General features: G+C 37.5%; 1 protein-coding gene across 1 annotated transcript in view; it reads right to left on the bottom strand.

Moving 5' to 3' along the window:
* TBC1D30 (TBC1 domain family member 30) overlaps nt 1-20,627 on the bottom strand; it is a 50,717-nt gene that overhangs the window by 8,388 nt on the left and 21,702 nt on the right. Inside the window, exons 3-9 of the mRNA XM_019613054.2 lie at nt 15,808-15,869; nt 15,320-15,385; nt 12,857-12,982; nt 11,155-11,340; nt 9,149-9,317; nt 8,177-8,345; nt 4,038-4,143 (exon numbers count right to left, since the gene is read on the bottom strand). Coding sequence (XP_019468599.1) covers nt 4,038-4,143; nt 8,177-8,345; nt 9,149-9,317; nt 11,155-11,340; nt 12,857-12,922 — 696 coding nt within the window. The 5' untranslated portion in view covers nt 12,923-12,982; nt 15,320-15,385; nt 15,808-15,869. The remainder of the gene's footprint in view (nt 1-4,037; nt 4,144-8,176; nt 8,346-9,148; nt 9,318-11,154; nt 11,341-12,856; nt 12,983-15,319; nt 15,386-15,807; nt 15,870-20,627) is intronic.

Below are 20,627 nucleotides of genomic sequence, written 5' to 3'. Positions count from 1 at the left end.
AAGATTTGTCCTGTCATTAAAAAAAGTGCCACCGCAACCCTCCGTAAGCAAAATCACAATGTGTAACCGTTAAAACAAGACCACAAAAAGCTCTTACTAAATTTTATTTACTTCAATACTCAGAGTTAAAGATGATCAATAGCTGCAAATGAACTTGCTTTCAGCATTAATTTTGCTTTAGGCCATTTTGTAATAAAACAATGTGTGTCAGCAACCAACCTGGCACGAAGACAGATCATACTCATTGCAGTATCACTGCTGATTTGATTCTATCTAATTTAGTAGCTCTTTTCCCCTTACTTTTGCATTGGGAAAAAAAAAAAAAAACCTGAAATGTCATTTCTCAGAGTTCCTTTGAAAAAATTACATTTTTTTCACAAGTTAATGTCTACTGACAGAGCATAAAAATTTCTCCTCAGCCATGGCAGGAAATCTTCCCTTTTCTTGCTCTTGTGCTGGTAAGTCACTGACATTTTCATTTAAAGGCAAAAGGCCTGAATTAAGATGAAAGGAAATTGTGAACAATTTCTATTTAATTGATTCACAGACAGTGCTTTGTCTATGCTAAATATATTAAGAAAACTGCACAAATGAATTCTGAACCTTTCCTGATAAAAAAAAAAGGGAAAAAAAATCTCCAGTGGCAATGATTTTAGCAATGAGAAGCAGGAAGGGTAATCCTGGCTAGATCACACGGACCAGTAGTACAGTTCAACAGGCTTCTGTGTGTAAGGAACTATTTATTTTGAGCCCTGCAAAGATTCTGAGGCAAGGAGAATGCCTTCAGAAACCCAGAGTATGAACTGAAGCTTCGTCACTCTGTGAAACTGAAACACTGCTGTGAAAGACAAATATCCTCCAGGGCCTGAACAGTGATATGCCGGCAGTCTACCAGATGGGGGAATTTTATGATCTGGAGAAAGACCAGGCCCAACTACCTCCGGCCCAACATGTCTGCCTGTTTGTTTGATCTCCATCACACTTCACTGTGTTTTTTCCCATATGTGTCAACTCTCTCCCTTCATAGAGAAGGAGGTGAGTCTGGAATTTATTTCTACTCTTTATGTCAACAGCCTTTTCAGGTAACTTCTTCCATATGCTATTTACCCTTTATGTGAACAGTCAGCCTGAACTCTCCATTTACTCCTCACACCTACTGTTTTCGATTATGCTTCCAGCTTTTCCATGTCTCCAATGCGTCTTTTCCAGGTCCTGTGCAATTTCTCTCTTTTGCACACATTTTTTGCTTAATTACTTGCTGTCAGATTCTAACTAGGAGCTTCACTTGCTATCTGACTAAGAGATCCACAAACAGATTTTATGCTGGTGCACATCCAAAAATTTTTGTCAATCAGCTCTTGTGATCTCACAGCAACGCCTCAATGAATCTTGTTTCTAGTTTGCACACAGATTTGGATGCTATATGATTAATTCTGGTGAAACTGGGCCAGTGGGCCCAAATTTCCCATTTCCCACTGGCCCAAATACAAAGCATTATGAGTTTGACCGCACCGTCTTATTTATGGCAATGAGGGACAGATTCTGGGAACACTTAAAGAGGTGAGAAAAACACTCTCCCTTCTCATCTCAAACCTCACACCTTACTCTAAAACTGCAGAGTCAGCTATGCTCTCAGCAAAATGCCATACAAAAGGTGACAGGCCTGTGGCTTCCAGAGGAGGGAAGAAGTTCTGCTTTTGCAAGATAGCTCACAAAATCTTGATTCAAGAGCTGTTCCACAACGATTTAAGGTTTCTCTCTCTTTTCACTAGGAAAACAAAGCAAAAAGCAAAAATAAACTCAAAAACAGACTAAGTGCTACTCCTGCAAAAAGTTACCAGTGAATTATCATCAAATGCAGGTAACTGCAAGAGATAGTCCAAAATGGTGGGCTCACAGAGGCATTAACCCGCTATTCCCCTCCACCATGGGAAACACACAGGTAACCTCTCCTTTTTCTGTTTTCTTCTCATCTCTAAACTGGAATGTTTCTGAGCCTACAAATTGAACTAATTTAGTTGCTTGTAAAAATGCTCATTTTATGGGAAGGCATGAAACCCCTTACACATATAAGCACACGTTGTTTAAAGAATCTGCAGACACCTGGCATACAGTCCTTTGTCTCCATGCAAGAGCTAAAGTTTATCAATAGGCCAATAAAATGACATTACTGAATAGTGCATTTGTTTAACTGCTAGTCCTAAATACACATGCAGTCTAGCATCTGGAGTGTGCAGCACTTACCCTTAATTCACCTAAACTGCTCAGTTTGAAAAAGGAGGAAGCTGTTGGCTTCCTTACTCCTCCAATCACTCCAAGCTCTCCTCAACTTGAAGGAGAAGAGCTAGAACTCTCTCTATGTAAGGGCCAAATATGCAAAAGCTTATCTAATTTAAATATCTGCTCTATCAACTCTTTCTCCTGAAGCATCAGACATACCTTCCTCTTCTAGCTCCAAAAGGCAATAGGTCTATGGAGCAGGACTTGTTTCCTAGTGGCACTAGAAGTGCCAGCTATTCTTCAGAGGCTTAAGTGAGCCTGGACAAGTAGTTAAAATACAAGTGAAAGCATCATGCAAGTTTAAAAAAAAGGGAGATGATCACCACCAGCAACCTCTACTGAAATGTATAGAAAAGACAGAGTAGAATATTAATCCTTTCCCATGGCAAGATATTAATCTCTCAGCCACCTTGTAAAAAGTATCAGATGTAAGTAAAATCATCACTCTTATTCTGATTAGGAAAAAAATAACATTTTGAAAACAAAGCAGCCTAAATGCTCATCTTTGGCCTACTTGTCTAGAAAATCTTAGAGCAATTTATAAAAGTAATGTTTTCAAGCAGTTTATCTCCTTTCATTAATGAACTGGTTCATTTCTCTATTTTCTTCTCCAAAGCAGAAAAAAAAAAAACAAAAACCAGTTCAAATGCAGCAGCCAGGCAAGTGGTGGGACTCATATCCCCTAACTGCAAATACTTTTACACTGCCTATTTTTCTCCTCTAAAGGTAAAGAGAACCTGGAGTGAATTTCTCTGACAAAAAGAGCTACACTGTCAGCACCAGCCTTTGACTCTATGAACGCTATCTAAACTGTAGTATGGCTTCTTCTAGTCAGAGGACGTACACAAAACAGGCATGCTGCCCTCCTCACATGTCTTCATTATCTGTACTATCCTATAAGGAACCATAATACCTATTTTAAAACCATACGAGTACTTCTGACCAGTTGCAGTTCCATTTTTGAAGCAGAACAAAGCCATAGTAGTTACCTTTCCCACTCCTAGAGCTCCCTCATCAGACAAAACAACTAAAAATCTGAAAGCAATTCTTTGCTTCAGAACAGTACTTTACCAGACTACGGAAGTGTGTAATCCCAATCAAAAAAATTTGCTTGCAGAAATATTATCATGTATATTATAAAAAATATGCAAGCTCAAATCAATAAAATTTTTATCTGCAATACCCAAGTCCCTTTCCTTTCCCAGAACAATGCAGATATTTGTTCTTATCCAATGACATAAGTGTAAGAATTCAGTGAGCGTAGTTATCTACAAATGTCTTTGTTTATAGTTCATTGACTCCCTTCAAGGAGTATTTTTTTTTTTTTAAATCCCGAAGGACTCTTTTTCCCCTTCTCACTTGATAAATGCTTGTCTCCCCCTATGTCTACAGAATGAAAAGGACTCAGTGTAATAAGTAACTGGCCAAAACAAAAACAAAATAAAAGAACATCCTAAAAATTATGACTACAAAGAGATTCTACATCTTGCTTGCATAAATTCAATTGCACACTGTATCACACCAAACTTTCAGCTCTCAACATATACATACTCTTTATCAAGTGGAGTCTAGTGCTTTTCTGTTTTTAACGTGTAAGATTTTCAGCGTTAGCTGCAGGTCATCTGCATTTATCTTAAATTTTTTATTCTTGAGAGAGTTTATGTTCCTGCAGTATCTGAATAGAAAATATAATTCTTTAGAAATCAGCACCTGAAGGATGAATGGAGAATGCAGAACATTATACCACAATTACTCACCTGCATGAGTTCGTTGCTGTCAATCAGACTGTCTTCCAGCATCTCCTGGGTTAGCTTGCCCATGGTACTGTAAAACTCATCTGCAGTTTCACAACACTCTATTTGCCTATGTCAAAATAAATGTTGTTTTATCTCATTTTATTATTACATATAATTATTTGCCTCCAAACAAAAACTGAACTTTCTGTAATCATAAAACATACACTTCCATTAGTTACATTAATTCTTACATTTATTGCAGTCCCCCCTACACTTCCAAATAATAAAACTACACATCACTATATGATATCTGCCTAAGCTACACACATTCATGCGTATACAGACAGGTTATTCACTCTGCTTCTTTCAGTTGTAAAACTTGAGAAATAATAAATCCTGAGCCCTTACAAAAATGAGAGTGCCTCTTGCTAAATTAATCTTGTAACATTCTGCCTGCTTGCATGAAAACAAGACTGGGGTGATTATCTTGTACATATACCCCTACATGTCGGTCAGTTTAACTGACTGTATTACAAAGCCATTATATAATAGTTTGATTAAGGGTTAGAGTGGCCTGATCCAGTTAGAAAAGCTTTTAAACTTTCAAGGCCTCCTCTTCAGACCTCTAAGAATTAAAAATTAATCTCATTCTCATCAGTTCTTCTAAGAGCCCATCTGACCTCCAAACAGCATACCCAGTAAAGACAGAGACAGGGACGCAAAACAGAATAATGAACCACTGATTAGATAGATAAACCCAATCATTCCTTTGCCCTTGCAACTATTTCCATTCAAAGATATCAATGTTTTGTAAAAATAAGTTTAACTTCATGTCGCCTTCAAGGCGAAAATAAATACTATCTTCATCTTGTAAATGAGAAGCCTATAGGTTGGAAAGACTCATGAAATTCTGCAAAGTCTGGAAGAAAATAAAAGTAATCCATATTTTCTTAATGTTATTTGAATGTCTAAGAGCTAAACAAGTTAATATTTCCTTCCTAAAAACATCCTGGAAGGAAAAAGAATCACCAGTCATTTGTTGCACCAAATCGCTAGCTCTGATAGCTTTAGAAACAGAATGGATCTTTAGTTGGGAAAATTGCTAAGATCATTATTTCAAGAAAATATATTGAATGTGCCTTTTTTTTATCCAAGCTCACATCATAAATTTGAAAAAGAGATTTTAAAATATAGGCTGGAAAATTAAACTGTGTTTCTTCTCTGGATTTCACCAGAACAGAGAGAACTAACTGCTTTATCTAAAACTACTCTTCGATGTTTAAAAGGCCTGTGATTCTTTCCACGTAGCTGTAATGCAGAAAAACAAATTCACAGCAACAACAAAAATCCAAAAATGTGTAAAGGTAGACAAGGATATATCCTTTCTTCGTGGCCTTCTCCATACTGCATTTCAAAGTTTGGGATTTTACGTGCTCATGTCACCCATTAAAATCTGTTGAAACGGAAGTGTCTGAAAACACTGATGAAAAAAAACAATAGGTACAGACAGAAAGCTTCCAGCATTTCTAGTCATCTACTGGCACCTTTCCTATGGCTCTTAGTAGATTGGGAAAAGCAGGTGGCCTCATGATCCTGTCTCCAAACTACGGAAAGATGGGGTCATAATTTTTTTGTTGAATCACTGCTTGTGGCAGAGCAGGATTTTTCTGTTGTGCCTAGACCCCAAATGGACGAAAATGAGGAAATCTCCATCTGGATAATGTGACTACTGAGCATTTGCCAATTCGTCTCCCATTTGAGGTGATGGACACTGTCCTGAGTCAGCCACTGCAACAGTTGAGTTTTCTCAGAATACCTTCTCCTTTGATAGGCATTAATTCATTTGATCTTTCACAATAGTAAAGCTTTCTTCTTCCCATTTGCTCAACAAGCAGCTCCATGTCATTTCTGTTTATTTACACAGTCCTGGAACAAGTTTCTGGTTTGATTACAAGAAGCTTTATTGTTTTCACCCTATTTTTATTTTGTACCAATTAGGAGAGTTATCCTAAAGGCACTACCTACTTGTTTTTACAAATCATACATATTATCTGTTTGTTACTTGGAACGCTCAAAGAACTGAACATACTGTAGTCTTCCTTGTAGATTACAGCTGCTGAGATGATAAAAAACAAAAAGTACAGTCCTTTTTTCATAAGGACTAGAACAAGAAGCTTCCCTTGATCTGTCTTGGGGGAGGGGGGGAGTCTACAGGAACAATCATTGAACAGTTTAGCTGCTACCAAAGTCTTGATTTATATTAGCTGGATGATTAAGTAGTGAAAAATGATAGAAATAATGGGTACATAGGCAATTACCACAAACTTACTGCTTGTCTTTACTAACAATTTCAACCTCTTGTGGCTTCCCCATACCTTCTTTACTGCCCTTATTTTAAATTGCTCATTCCTCTAGTCTCTTTTCATCAAAACAGAAGTGTGGCTGAACCTTTTAAGAGAAGTACTTCTCACCCCATTTTCATGTCTAGAAAAATAGTTGTGAAAAGTATGAAGACTATGAGATTATGACCATTGTCACTGGTCTCACTTTTTCAATCGTCCATTCTACTTTCAGCAAAGAAGAACAAAATCATGTTCATCTCCCAGCAAAAATACAGTGCCCCATTTTTACCTGCTCATCTTATTTGATATGATTAATCACAAACTTACTGAATGTCAGGGCTGTTCAGCTTCTGTGACCCATCTCCTTCTGTATCTCTCTTATCACTCCACTTTTCTGTTAAGTGTCCCGAAAACTGTCCTGGGACCACACTCCTATTTCCCACATACAATAGTTTAAGGTATAAGATATGATTAGCTTATTCTTTTGGCCATATTCTTATAGGTGGTTTCTTGTTTTTTTCATTATTTATAAAGTGTTTAATTTTTTCTTTGATTACATTTTATGCTAAAATCTTCAAAGCAATGGTTTCCTTTTATTTTTTATCATGTTATGAGTTGGAACATTTGTAGCTACAGCTGGTAAGTACATAGAGAACCAACCCACCTTTTATCTAAAGGTTTGGTACTAAGTAATAAAGGATGATGGGACTACATACAGCTTAATCCTAATGCAAATTATTTGTAAACGTTTCTTTCATGAACAGATCAAAAGAAATGTCTTGGGTAATTATTATGCTAATTACACTTTCGATTAAAGATGAGTCGTATTAAACATTCCCCTGCAATGCTAGTAGCCTACAGTGTTAATATATTCTGAAAGTAGAAAAAACAAATCAAACATCCAAGTACAGAAATGAACATAAACCTCAGAGGTTCAGTCTGAAGGAAAAAAAAAAAAAGGAAGTTAAGCATTGATAAACATCATAAGAAAAAATGATGCAATTGATGAAGAAGTTTTCAGTTGAACTAACATCTGTTTGTCCTGTATGAGTTCACACCTCCTGCTGAAGTTGGTGACAGAACTCTCAGTTCTCCAGGAGCACTGTGCACTCTTTGGAATGCAAACTTTTGCCATAACAACAGACTCTGTTTAGAACTAATCTTTTGTATTTCATCCTATGTAGTGGATTAATGGTGATAGAAATGAACAAATGTAACAGTTAATAATAATAGAAATACAAATTAACAATAATGGCAATTTTGCTAGAGCGTGCTTAAAAGCAGAGAATCTCAATAAAATGTCTTTGCAGGCATTAACAGAGAAGAACCACATTACACAAAATGATTCTCTTAGTAACCCTCAGCTGTTTTCTTACACAAAGCCAACGGGCTTAAGTGGAAAAAAATGAAAAGTAACATCTCCAGCTTCAGACAAAATAGGACTAAATCAGCTAGTCATCCTCAAATTGCTCTGTACTTTTTTTTCCCAGAATATTTACTAATTCTCTCTGATGTCTATACTCTGGAAAGTCCAACTAATATTTCAGCATACCATAAAGACATTATATGTACACAATACAAACAGCAGGAGACATTTGCTGCAAGAAGGCTCAGCTCATTATCGTGTCCATTCTTTTGACATCAGACAATATTCTCTAGTATACAGTTTATTGGAAAAGCCAGAGAGGAACATTGCTTCTGCTTTGAAAACGATGCACATTCTCCCGGAAGACTGAGAACATGCTCTTCAGAACAACATATACATTATTTACATTGATCAAAGCAAAAGAAAAAAATCAGACTAACATGACCACTTACTCTCCTAGCTTTGCCCAGATAGCCAGAGCTACTCTCAGTATAATTTCAGAGCCTTCAAAGAATACTGAATCCCAGATCTTCAGAACTGTATGGTTAGGCAGGCAAGTGGCAAAGAGGGTCAGAAACCACTGCATGGTGAAGACGTTTGTAAGAGGGGGTTCATAGCCTCCTGAAATATAAAAATATAAATGTTTTAAGTCCTTTGTAATTACTGTTGTTTTACATGATGTATGAATTGCATACTGAAATTCACCTGTCATTTTAGTAACCCCTGTTACTGGGCAAAAGTTTCTTAGCATGGACCTAAAGAGAAGCTGAGAAAAAGAAAAATGAAAAAAATGACATATATAGTCACCATTCATTCTGCTGTATTGCCAAAAGCTCTAAGCATCCGCACCCGCTTTGAAAAACACCACTAAACATCTTTTCTTAACATCAGAAAGATTGCTTTTCCTTCTCTAAAGCTACATAAGCTAAAAGCCTTCTATTAAAAAAAAAATGCAGTTGTATTTCTGCAGAAACTAATGACATAAGCAGTCTTCAGTGCTGATGCACTGACAGCTTAGAAGAAGAAACTGTTAACACATTCAGTTTTCCTTTTGGCTTGTTAACAGCTTCCTACAGGATTTAGTAGCCTGACAAAGCTGTAGTTTTATTTTCTTGTTATTCTCAGAGAACAATTTGTGCATCCCAGTATCAGCTGAATTCCATGATCCACAGAGGCTGCTGCCTGTGAAAATACTTTCAAACTGCAAATGCTTACTTGATACGCTTTCTTATTCTTTATACTTGATACTTTCTTACTATATTTTTAGCATATCAATAATGGAAATTATCATCTTTCACTTCTAACAATGTAAAATGCATGTTTTCTGAGCAATATGTTCAGGAAAACACTTCAAAGACTATTTTCAGACCTGTGCTCAAATGAAAAATAAGAAGGAAATTAGTAGCATTTTCCATTGAACCTACCTCCACTTTCTCTGTTAGCAGCTCTTTGCAGGGTGTCTAAGTGCTGGGACAGTTCAGGAAGGTTCATTCGTAAAAGATCTCGGAAAACAGCCATATCCACAGAGAGAGCACGGAGATTATTGACAAAATAACTATCAGGAAGCACCTTATCAATTAGGTAAATCATGATCTGTAAGAAGATAAATGCAATCACGTAGGACTTACTCCTAGAAAATAAGTCTCAATAACAGAAAAGAGATATAAAATTCTAAATTCTGTTTGCAAAACTACAGGTTAGAGCCAGTGTCAATACGTGCCTCTGGCATCTCCATTAAAATGGGGAGTAAACATCACTGTAAGCATTCACAGGTACTCTAAGTTACTATCAGCAATCCAGATGCAAAGGCTAAGACAGCCTCTTGAAGCTGCTCAGATTTTATGAACCATTAATGACTGAAATCAATTTCATGGTAAGCTATGCCCAAATTGGAAGCATCACTCAAATCAAAGGCAACTTTTTTGTTACTTTTGATGCTAGAGGTGTTTATGAGGTTTTCCAAATTGCTGAAAACTTCCATTATTCCTTTTCTGGCTGCTAACTGCCACAACGAGAATACTCATCTTCTAAAGAATCTTCTTTTGCTTCTCCAAAATGCAAGATAATGTTCTTTTAAAACATTCCTCACACATCTCACTGTGATGTGTTAGTGCATGCTGCACTTCATCTTGTCATTTTAAGAGGTGCTAAAGTAAGCAGCACAAGACAGTTTAAAGAGACATATGTTTCAAGTAAGATAGCTCAACGACATGGGTAAAAATGCATTAACTGGATGCTGTCGAGCTTCTGAGAGCAAACAAATGGAACAAATAAATATCAAACACCTTCTGTACATCAGCAGCCCAGCAGGAGACTCTGAACTTCAGGATCTTAGACTATTTCGATGCCTGCTCTGCCAACTGCATCAAGAGAGTCTGCATGTGGTCACACCGTATGCTCCAACTCTCCACTACTCGCTACCTCTCTAGAGAATTCTCAATCCTTGCTAACTCCCAAGCCTCCTCCAGAGCCACTCTTTCTCTCTCATGTCTTCTTGCAAACAGGTATCTTTCCTCTTTAGCTTATCCTACAATTTAAAATGACAAAAGCTGCACTTTTCACACCAAACCCCATCTCCTTCTTGGGAAATTCCAGCCTTACAAAGCATACATACGGAACATGGAGAAGAAATAACTTTGTTTTCCATTCTCATTTTTGCCAGGTAAGACTCATTTTGTAGTGCTAACACACCTCAGTGATTTACCTCTTCAGGGCCCTCTAGGGCCATTCCACTACCTCTTCATCAAAAGGAGCCTGACACAGCTCATGGTAAGAGATGACACAAAAATAACAGAGTTCCAAATAATCAATTTGAAAATCATAATCATAAAAATCATGTTTCCTATACCATCATAATGTGTCCTAGGAGCTTCTGGACTGTATAAGATAAATGGAAAATAATAGTTGAAAGTACTGAAAAAAATTGTAGCACAAATTATTCAGAGGAAATTTTACTCTGACAAATAAGTATTTTTTTTACTATTATAAGTAGCTCTCTAGATTGGTCTAGAATGGAATAAAAAAGGTCTAATAAATAAAACACTATCTGGGCTATTTATTTTCATTTTACATATTTATTTTGCGTGTTTCTACAATTAGCTTTAAAATGCAGCAGATTTCTTAACTGCCATGTACGAGGTTGATAACAGAAACTGGAAGTTTCAGCTAAACACAGGGTTTGTGTAAAGTCAGTAGCAATGCCATCTTTTATTTATTTGTTTTTTGAATATAGTTTGTTTTTTGTTAAACAGTAATAACATTCAAACTGACCACCTTTAGCTCAGACAAGATAATAAACAATCCAGAGATAAAAATCAATCTACTTTAAGTTTTGCTCTTTTTGGCTGTCTATAAAGTTCATGCATTCATTTATTCTTAAGTTCACGAAGTAAAAGCAATCTTCAACACTGCAACAAAAGATTCTACTCACTTTCAACGCATCTCCTTCATTGCCTTCCATCACTTCCAGAATGAGTGCAGCTAGTATATTAAATCCCTGACAATAGCCAACAGATTTATTCCATCTGGCGTAAGCCAGCAATACTCGTTTTAATACCACTCGATCTTGCTCCGCCTCCTGGCCACAGTAAGAACTGCAACCGGTTCGGTGAAGGTCCTTTAAAGGATAAAAAGATAAAGAAGGAAAGGAACAAAAAAAAAAAAAAAAAAGAATGTTTATTTCCCTCCTCCCATTAGTTTTCCTGCCTGCCCCAGTTTTCCCTTCACGTCCACCCTCCAAACACATGCTCCTGAAGTTGATGAGCTTGTTTCTTTTTTGATCTGTAAACCTTTAGCTTGCCCAGCCTATTTCTCTTCAGTAGGGTCACAAGCAAATAAGTTATCTAAAAAATGCTCACAGGAAGTTGTCACAGAAAATATCAGAAGATATCTGTGTTTCAAAGAGGCAAAATATGTCAGCTCTGTAATTCCTTTTTAAATTTTCCTCCACAGAACGATGTTTTCTCTTGATTTTAAGGATTTTCAAAGACGTCAGAAAAATGTATTCTGCGCATATTAAACAAAAGCACATGGGAAAAGTATTACTTTTTTTCTATCTCAAAATCCCTTTCATCGCACAGAGCAACCACTACAATGTGAATTGGCTGAGCAGAATATCACGATTTGTTAATATTGCACAATACGGAACAAAGAGTAGATGCTTGTGTGCAACGGACACTAGCAGCAGCAATTTCAAGGTTGGAAGCTAGATGCAAAATTTCTAGCAAGCATTTGCCTTCCATTTCAAGACGTTTGTTCTAGAAACCATTCAAATTTCTTACTGGGATGTGCCTGACATTACCATTAAATTTGTAATGATGTGGTAATTTGTTCTAGGAAACGAATACAGACAAAATCCAATTTTTAAAATGACCAAACAAAACAAGAGGAACTGCTTTTCTTTAAATCAAAATATTAAATAAATTCCAGCTGATTAAGTTTTCAAGACAAAAACAAAGAAGGAGAAGTGTCCTTGAGAATTTAACTTAAATTATTTGTGAAAGGCAAAATGCCCTACAATTTTTTGTGTTTCACGAGTAAGATCTAAAGAACCAAGTACAGATGACAATAATAACCAGGAACACAAGGTACTTTGTTCCATGTCCTTTAATTAAGATAGAAATAAAGAACATCTCCTAGGTAAACAGACCAATATCTACATCGCCACAGCAATATAAATCAGTTAAGCTCTCCCTCAAAAATGCCCTTTGTTTTACATATAAATTAACAACCAGCTGAGAAATGTACATAGAAAGATGCTCAATTGCTTTACTAGAAAACATAATACTGTTTAACCCCAGTAAGTATTTGCGCTTATTTTCAAAATCTGTATTGTAGGAACAAAACCTTACAGCCATCTCCATTAGTCTGGTATGTATCATAATTTTTTTTTCTTTAATAGAAATTGAGGAAAACAGTTTCATTGGCTTCTTTGTTTTTTTTTTCCCCTTCAGTTAATGCTAATCAGATCAGTGCAAAAGAAGGATCAAGGAAGCAGGAGAAATAATTTTTGCGGATCAAAGAGGATTTTCCCATGTGTATTGGAAAGAACATAATTTATCCAAACTCTATCTTAAATGTATATAATCGCTTTTCATTAAAAAAGTAAAATAAAATAACAGCAAGTTGTCTACCTTTACTATCTGGATGCCCATAGAGTCATCATCAGGATTACTTCTTTCATTGAATGTGAAACGCATTGTTTTATCCCAGTCAATTGCTATACTGTGCAAGTACTGATCAGCAAGGGTCAGCCAAACCTAGGAAGTCAACATAATGCATTATTTCCCAGATAAAGTATGAGCAGTTTTTATAAGCACCATGAGCTGAACCCACCCAGCTTCAGCCAGCTGCAATCTGCTGTTAAGACTTGATGTATACAGGAGAAAACTATATTTAAAACAATTTTTTGCATAATTAAAGTAATACCTTGCTCCCTAAAGCAAAAAGGAGCAAAATGGTATTAAGTATCCAAACCTATGAACTGTTTACAAAGTTGCAAGTCCATTGGAAGGGCTCTTGGTTTCTGACAAGTGGAAGCCCACCTAATGGTCTTATCAGCTTTTCTAATCTCACAACCAGCAGGAAGTTCTATAAAAGATAAAATAGCTGCAGGTTTTCCTCTAACTCCACCATGGATCCATCTCCTGGAAACACAAACATGAGAAATGTAGTAGCACTCCCTCTTCTGGAGGTCTCAACTTTCCAGAAGGAGCAGCTCCCAGTAGAAAGCATTTGGGACTAATCTGAAATAAATATTACTTGGATCAGTATAAATTAATGTTAATAAAGGACTTCCTAAACTATTGGCACAGTGGGGAGTTCTGAAAACAGACATTGCCCACTTTTAAAACCTGTTAATTACCAAAACAGATTACGTATGTGCACTTAAGACAAATTATAGACCTTCATTAAACATTTGAGAAGTTCTTGAACCATAAATATACATGACAGATCATACAATGGCAACAAGTAACAATAAAGGATTTTTATTTTCAGGAAACTGAAATAAATCATGAAAGCAAATGGGTCAAGTTTTATACCAGCTGTTAACTCCCTCAAGTGACAAAAGTAATTCAAACACTTCCCACAGATATAAACACTTAGATAATTGCATGCTGAAGGAATTTGTAGACAGCTCACAGAATCTCAGATTTTCCGCATTTAAACATGCCATCCCACGCTTTTGAAAAGCCACCCATGTAGAGGATTAATGTTTCTCCATCTCCCAGCAGCATTTGGCACTGTTAATTTCTTACTGATGTTGTTTGACTGGATTGTCTGTCTCTGCCAGCTCTGGACAACAGATGTCACATGCCATAGTGGTAATGCAGATGTCACCCTGCCCCTTCCACTGACAGCAATGGAAGCAATCAGAATGCTGCCAAAACAACAAATGTTTCCATAATCTTCGTATCAGTATCAGTGGAAAACCAAGGAATAGCAGTGAAAAGCACAGGCTGTACAGAGGTCTCCATCTCTGGAGCCATTCAAAAGCTGTCAGGACATGGTCCTGGGCAACCTATTCTAGGCAGCCCTTGAGGAGGTGGTTGAACTAAATGACCTCCGAAGGTCCCTATCTACCTCAGCCATTATGTGATTCAGTGCACCACCAAAAAAAAAAAAGCTGAAATGGCATTTCTAGAAGGCTTATTGAAGTGTGGGAGGACAACTTTTCAGGAAACAAAAAGGTTATTAAGATGACATAGTTATTCACTGGAGCTGTAGATTAAAAATAGAGAATGGCAGTGGTGTTAGGGTAACAATGACACTTACAGTCTCAAGTTTCCCTCCCGATTTAGCAATTTGGAAACATAGCAAGAAGGAAACAGGAAAAAATTACCTGATGCATCAAAAATATATGGAACCAGATAGGTATTTTAAAAAGCTTTAAAAATAGTCTGTTGAGTAAAACTACATTTTTAAAGCTGAAATTGCATGTTTCATTTAATTTTTAAGAAAGTAAATACATACACATATTTGTAGTCTAGGGAAGTTCAAATTCTGCTGAAGAAAGCAATAAAACAAGTTGAGCATAATCCCACTGGGCCCTTTCCTACACCACTAAGTGCAATTTCCCTGCAATGGTGTACTCTACCATTCCATATCACTCCTGACTCTTAACTTCCCTTCTTAAGAGACCTGCCTTTACCCCATCAAATGTATCCAAGAACATTCCTTCCAGCATTTCCAGCACCAGCATCTATCAACTTCACCTTCACAAGCATGACAGCCTACACAAGAGTTGCTCTACTTTTAGTTGATCTTCAGCTGCTAAGGCAGCTTCACCAATTCAGATCCTTGTGACTGACAGATTGAAACAATATCACCTGCACTGCAATAAGTTTTCTGAGCCTCAAGCAGAAAGAACCTGACTGGTGTAAATACCATCTTTACCGGTTTCCTCAGTCTTTCCAGATGCTACATGCAGTTACCACTTAAGAAGGTAAACTCGGTAAAATCCCAGTAAAATTCACACTTAAAATTTCCTGTGTTCAAAAACATTACTAATAGCAATGTTGTTCATCTTGTTTATCTTTCATGTGAAACTGAAACTCAAAGGTGATGTGTTGAACACTCCATGCCGGTCTACCTACCTTTCGCCGCCATTCTTTTGGTATGCCTGTCGGCAACCTGGCCACTGCTTTGAGTGCATCATGCCACTAAAAGAAAACAAAAAAAAGAAAAAAACCAATAAAAATCCAGGTAAAAATTCATCATTAGCTTAATGCAAAAATGTGGCAACATCCACAGTACTGCAGACATACACATTCATTTCATTTTACTGTATGCTTTTCAGAGTTCAACTGTTTAATCAATTTACAGGGAAAATACAGAATAATTACTGAATGATATAACAACGCTATAATATTATAGGTCACAAAGATGTAAGAAATCTACCGGAAAAAAAAAAAGAAAGAACAAAGAAAACCTATTGCACCTTCCAAATACTAATGGAACAGTTCTTCATGCAATAGTAAATAATATGCTGATATGATAACAGATGCATTTTTGAACTAGGGCAAGACTTTAACCAAGGTGAGTCCGGTACTCCATAAGCCCAGATAATAATTAATCAAATTACCTGCTGAAAACCATTTTGACCTAAAGATGGCTCAAGAGTAAATTTCAATTTTGTATCAACTCCTAGAAACAAAAAGGAAAAATAGTTATGATCATAATTTTCATTTAGATCAGAAATAAAACTGGTTCAAATAAGATCACAGAACTTCAACTATTTGTGTCTGAATAATCATATTTTAACCTGTTTCTGTGATTTATCGTCTTCACAGGGGATTCAAGGCATATGTTAAAAAGCACACAGAGAAAACATTTTTTGAATGACACGTCCTCTTCAAATTAATGCTTTAGTTCAGCACAATTCATTTCACTAAAAATGACGTCGTTTGTTATTCTTACAACCACACCAGAACATTGCAAACTACCATACGAACCTTTATATCATCCATAAGAGCAGATTATGAAAGTTGTTATACAGAATATTAGCAGATATGACTTGAAATACAATATTACACGAAATATTAGGATCTCAAATTTGGCCTACGCTGGAGCCTGAGTATGGCACCTACTATGCCATGACACGAAGAACAGTAACTCCTGGGTTCTGCTCCCCATCGCTCTCAGTTCGGCTCTACCATTTCTCCGTTCTTCCAATGCCGCTGTCCAGAGCTCCGGTGCTGAACAGAGCCGCGCCGTGCCCCATCTATTGAACTTTCTTACATACAGAATGAAGCCTTTGTTTTCCCTCCATAACTTAATATCATGCATATCTCCATACTTAAATGTTACATATAGCTCACGGTTTTCCTAGAATATCAATCCTAACATTTTTTTACATACATATTTTAATAGTCTTTAAAAAAAAATAAATCACTAATTTGCTAGGTTTTATGTAAATAAAATCCATGCTAATCAACTCACCAGTAACACTCAGTGCTTTGAAGGACTAAGCCTGTGAGTCTGTAAAAACCTAAACTGTAGTGACATCTTCTAGTTCTGGAATACTAAATGTCTTTCAGCATTTGCATACTGACATGTGCAAACAGAGATAAGTAAATTAAAATGTGGCAATAAGCAATTTGAAAACCTTAGTGCCTACATATAAAGATAAAATACAGAGAGACAAAGCTTTCTCCCTGAGGGCTGCTCTTTTTTTTTTTTTTTTCCTACACAGGCACACAAAAGTATCATCAGTATTGCATTACTGAGACCTGGGGACTGAGGCTTTGGTTTCTATGCTTTAGATTTAAAAAACATGCCTGTCAGATTTAGAAAAATAAAAGATTCAGCATAATACAAATGTCTTGAAAAATATTCAAGTATTAACAGATATTCCTGGAAGCAAGTGTTTATTAGTATTCTACCCCATAAATCCATGGCACTCAGCAGGGACTCCTAATACATAAATCTTTTCATAATAATTCAGAACAGTGTAACAATGCTAGTAACCTACTAAGACGAAATCGTATCACACTTGCTGTAGATGTGAAAAAGGGATTCTCATTCCCTAGCAATTTCATAGTATCGGAGAAGTCTACTACACACAAAAAGACATTGTGATCAAGAACTCCTTTTGTTAAGGTAACAGCTGACATGTTATCTAACATTACCTGGAATCAAAGAAGCAATAGTCTTCCAAAATAATCATGTATTCATTTCCAACTCAACAGCCACATCTTAATCTCTTCACAGTTTTCTAAGATAAAGATCTCAGTAACAACTTATCTCTTTGTCTTAAAATCTTTTTAAAGAAAAATGCAACCAGAAACACAGGCAAGTGCCTCGAATCCATGAGTCTAGCAAACCATAGCTGACAATTAGGACAGGTGTGAAATTACTAGAAATTAGACTAACATTGTGGTAAAACTAGACTAGACTATGGGCTAGCCCTTCTGCAACATGACAAGGACCTCTTGGTCAGGCCATGTACTATAACTACAATATTACTTCATGAAGCCATGAAGTCTGTGGCCCCTTATTTGTTCCCCATTGCCAGGCAGAAATATTCTCCAAATCAAATGATATGATGTTTTTGTGTGTTCTTTGAAGAACGAAGAAGGACGGGGAGTGAGCCACAGAACATTCAGGGATGGTCCCTCACACCTGTTCATTTTAAAGAATTAGTATTTCCTAAAATCAGAAAATAATAATTTTTGTTCAGCAAGTAAACAGAAGAAGCTGCAACATGAACAGTACAATCTTTTTTCCTAAAGATTTCAAGGGCAAAAGAGATTGGAAAAACAACCCAGCCTGGAGCTTCCCAGGGTACATGCAGGAATGCAGCCAGCCAGGTGGCAGCAGCACCTCACTGCCTGTTACATGCTTCTCTGCATGTGCAATTTCTGCACTCTTCAATGAATATGTCCTTGGACTTCAGAACTTCCCCAAGGAGATGAACTGTTATCATCATTTTATCTTCTCTTGGTTCCTCAAACCTTCCTATCTCCATCCTTTCCCTTCTAACAAATTTTTCACCCTTGCATGTACTTCTCCTCTTGCCGTCAGTCTTGTCATCCTTTTCATCCTGCCTACTCTTGCCCTAGGGAAAGGCCCAAGATGTCCAGAACTCTTCCTACAGTCTTTTCTCCCATAAACATCCATTGTATGCTACATCTTACCACTGACTACCTTTACTTCTGCTTTCTTCCCACAAACCTAAATTCCCCAGTACCTTCTTCCCTCCTCAGCTTCCCAAATCTACCCAGCCCTGCCATCCTCTGCACCCATTTTCAATGGTTTTGCCCCTTTTTGCCCACCTTTTATGTCTGGGCTACATTTTTCACCATTGTATGATATAAGCACAGCTATTACAAGAAAGACTCTTGATCCCTTGAAGCTTTATGGGAACTTTTCTTACCAGATCCTCCACACGGCCAGCCTGGCTGAAATGTACCCCTGCATGCAGCTCTTGGGGATTGTAAGCACCATAAGTACAACACAGCCCTTCTTTTTAATCAAACCAGACAGCCTAATAGCGTAATTTGGCATACTACATATTACCTCTGCAAATGACACCTCAAACCTAAAAAAAATTAACCCATGTAGGCAGGAATGTGTTGGGAACGTATTTGAATTAGCTAGCTCCACAAATACAAGCATATACAGAAGTATGATTGTTTGGCATCAATTAAATTACTGAAGGGTAGAAGAATGCCAGAATATGGCCTGTTCTAGGTCCTTGTAACCTGGTCACCAGAAACAACTGCAAATTGTATTTGGAGAGCAATTAAATAAATAATAATAATTAAAAAGCCTGCACATACACATTTTTAAAACGCCCACAAAACACAAGAAAAACCAGAAATCAGGCCTGTTAGCTTTCCCATGTAAAATACACTGTGAAACCCCAAAACAAAGGCTAAGAGAAGGAAGATTTATACCCAAACCTCAGGCCTCCCACCTCCCACTGCATGACCAAAGTGAAGCATATGACCATGTAATAAGCCATGTAATAAGGAGCTAAAGAAAAAATCCAGCCAAGTACTTGGATGAAGGAATCAAATCTTTGCTCCTCAGCTCCATGAAACAAAAGGATAGAGCCAAAGTCTGAGAAAACAGAAAAAAACATACAATCTGTTCTGATGCAACCTAAAGAGCCATAGCTTCAAACACACCAAGCACATAATTGTATTTTGCCTGTACTTAAAAGGAGATGTTAAAACTTCTCAAACAGAAAACAAATAAATATTTAAAAAGAAAAAATGTAAAAAAAAAAAGAGGAAAAGGGCTCTAAGCAGCTCTCTGTGCAGTGGGATACCAAATCTGGGGACAAAAATGGCAACATAAACTACCACCTTATTGTTCCTTGCTGTTTCAGAAATAGCAAGATTCTTAGTCTTACCCTGTAATTTTTCTCTAAACATATATTTTTACCTGCAAAACCAGAAATAGCAGCCAGAGCTGCCCATTAGAGCTCACTGGGATTCACCAGAGCACATCCAACAACTGGAGACCACATAAACTTCTCACTACAAATATACAGTGTACATAGATACTAAGAAAACCTGAACAAAATTTAACTAAGTTTATTTTTTTAAAGGCTCATTAGGCTCCTTGTCTCCATCACTCTAGGAAAGCGTGCATCCTGAATGACGTCACTGTATTTACCCACATTGAACAGTACACTGAATTAGCCTTAGGACTACAGCATTTGTGGTTGAGCTTTTGATTGTGTGCCCACAGAAGCATAAGTAACAGAGTGTCACTACATAGATGTCGTTACCTGGAAGGCTACTGCAGGAGCAGGGGTCTACGAGGGCTACAGTTAAGAAATCCCTTCAGTAACAGCAATGCCACAAATCTTTACCAGAATGTGTTTAGGACCTAATTAGTAACGGCTCCAGGAACGAATCTCAAACACAGAAGCAGTCAGCACTACACGATTCCAAAAGCACCCTTGCACACAAGTGCCTGACACACAATGGGAAAACGACCCCTACGTATTGCTGTGCATTGCTATAGGTTTTTTCCAGGCTTATATATTTTCTGTAGGCCTAAGATCAGACAAGAAATAGCAATGCTTTTGCTACATTTCACAGCTTGACATTATAAACTGAATCTAGATTTCCAGTACTTCATAGAAACTCAATGATTCTGAAGATGAGCAACCACGATCTAGCCCTCAGCAAAGATCACCCCTTAGCGTTTCTGCTGAGCGCCCGTCCCCCTGGAGCACGTCCCAACCCCCGGCCGACCACGGGAGCTCACGGGACGCCAGCGCTGATGTAAGCTGCAGAGCCGCAGCTGCGCGTCCTCGGGCTGTGAGAGCAGCCGGCAGCGCGCCGCAGACAAAGGCCGGGCGGCGGGAGGGGGCTCGGGGAGCCGGCAGCGGGCGAGCGACGCTGGGCTTTGTCACACAGGGAAGGAAAGTGCCCGAGGGCGGTG

Source organism: Meleagris gallopavo, chromosome 1 (assembly GCF_000146605.3).
Source record: "Meleagris gallopavo isolate NT-WF06-2002-E0010 breed Aviagen turkey brand Nicholas breeding stock chromosome 1, Turkey_5.1, whole genome shotgun sequence".
NCBI classification, from domain to species: domain Eukaryota; kingdom Metazoa; phylum Chordata; class Aves; order Galliformes; family Phasianidae; genus Meleagris; species Meleagris gallopavo.
The sequence above is the reverse complement of the archived record's forward strand: the minus strand, read 5'-3'. Positions and strand labels throughout refer to the sequence as shown.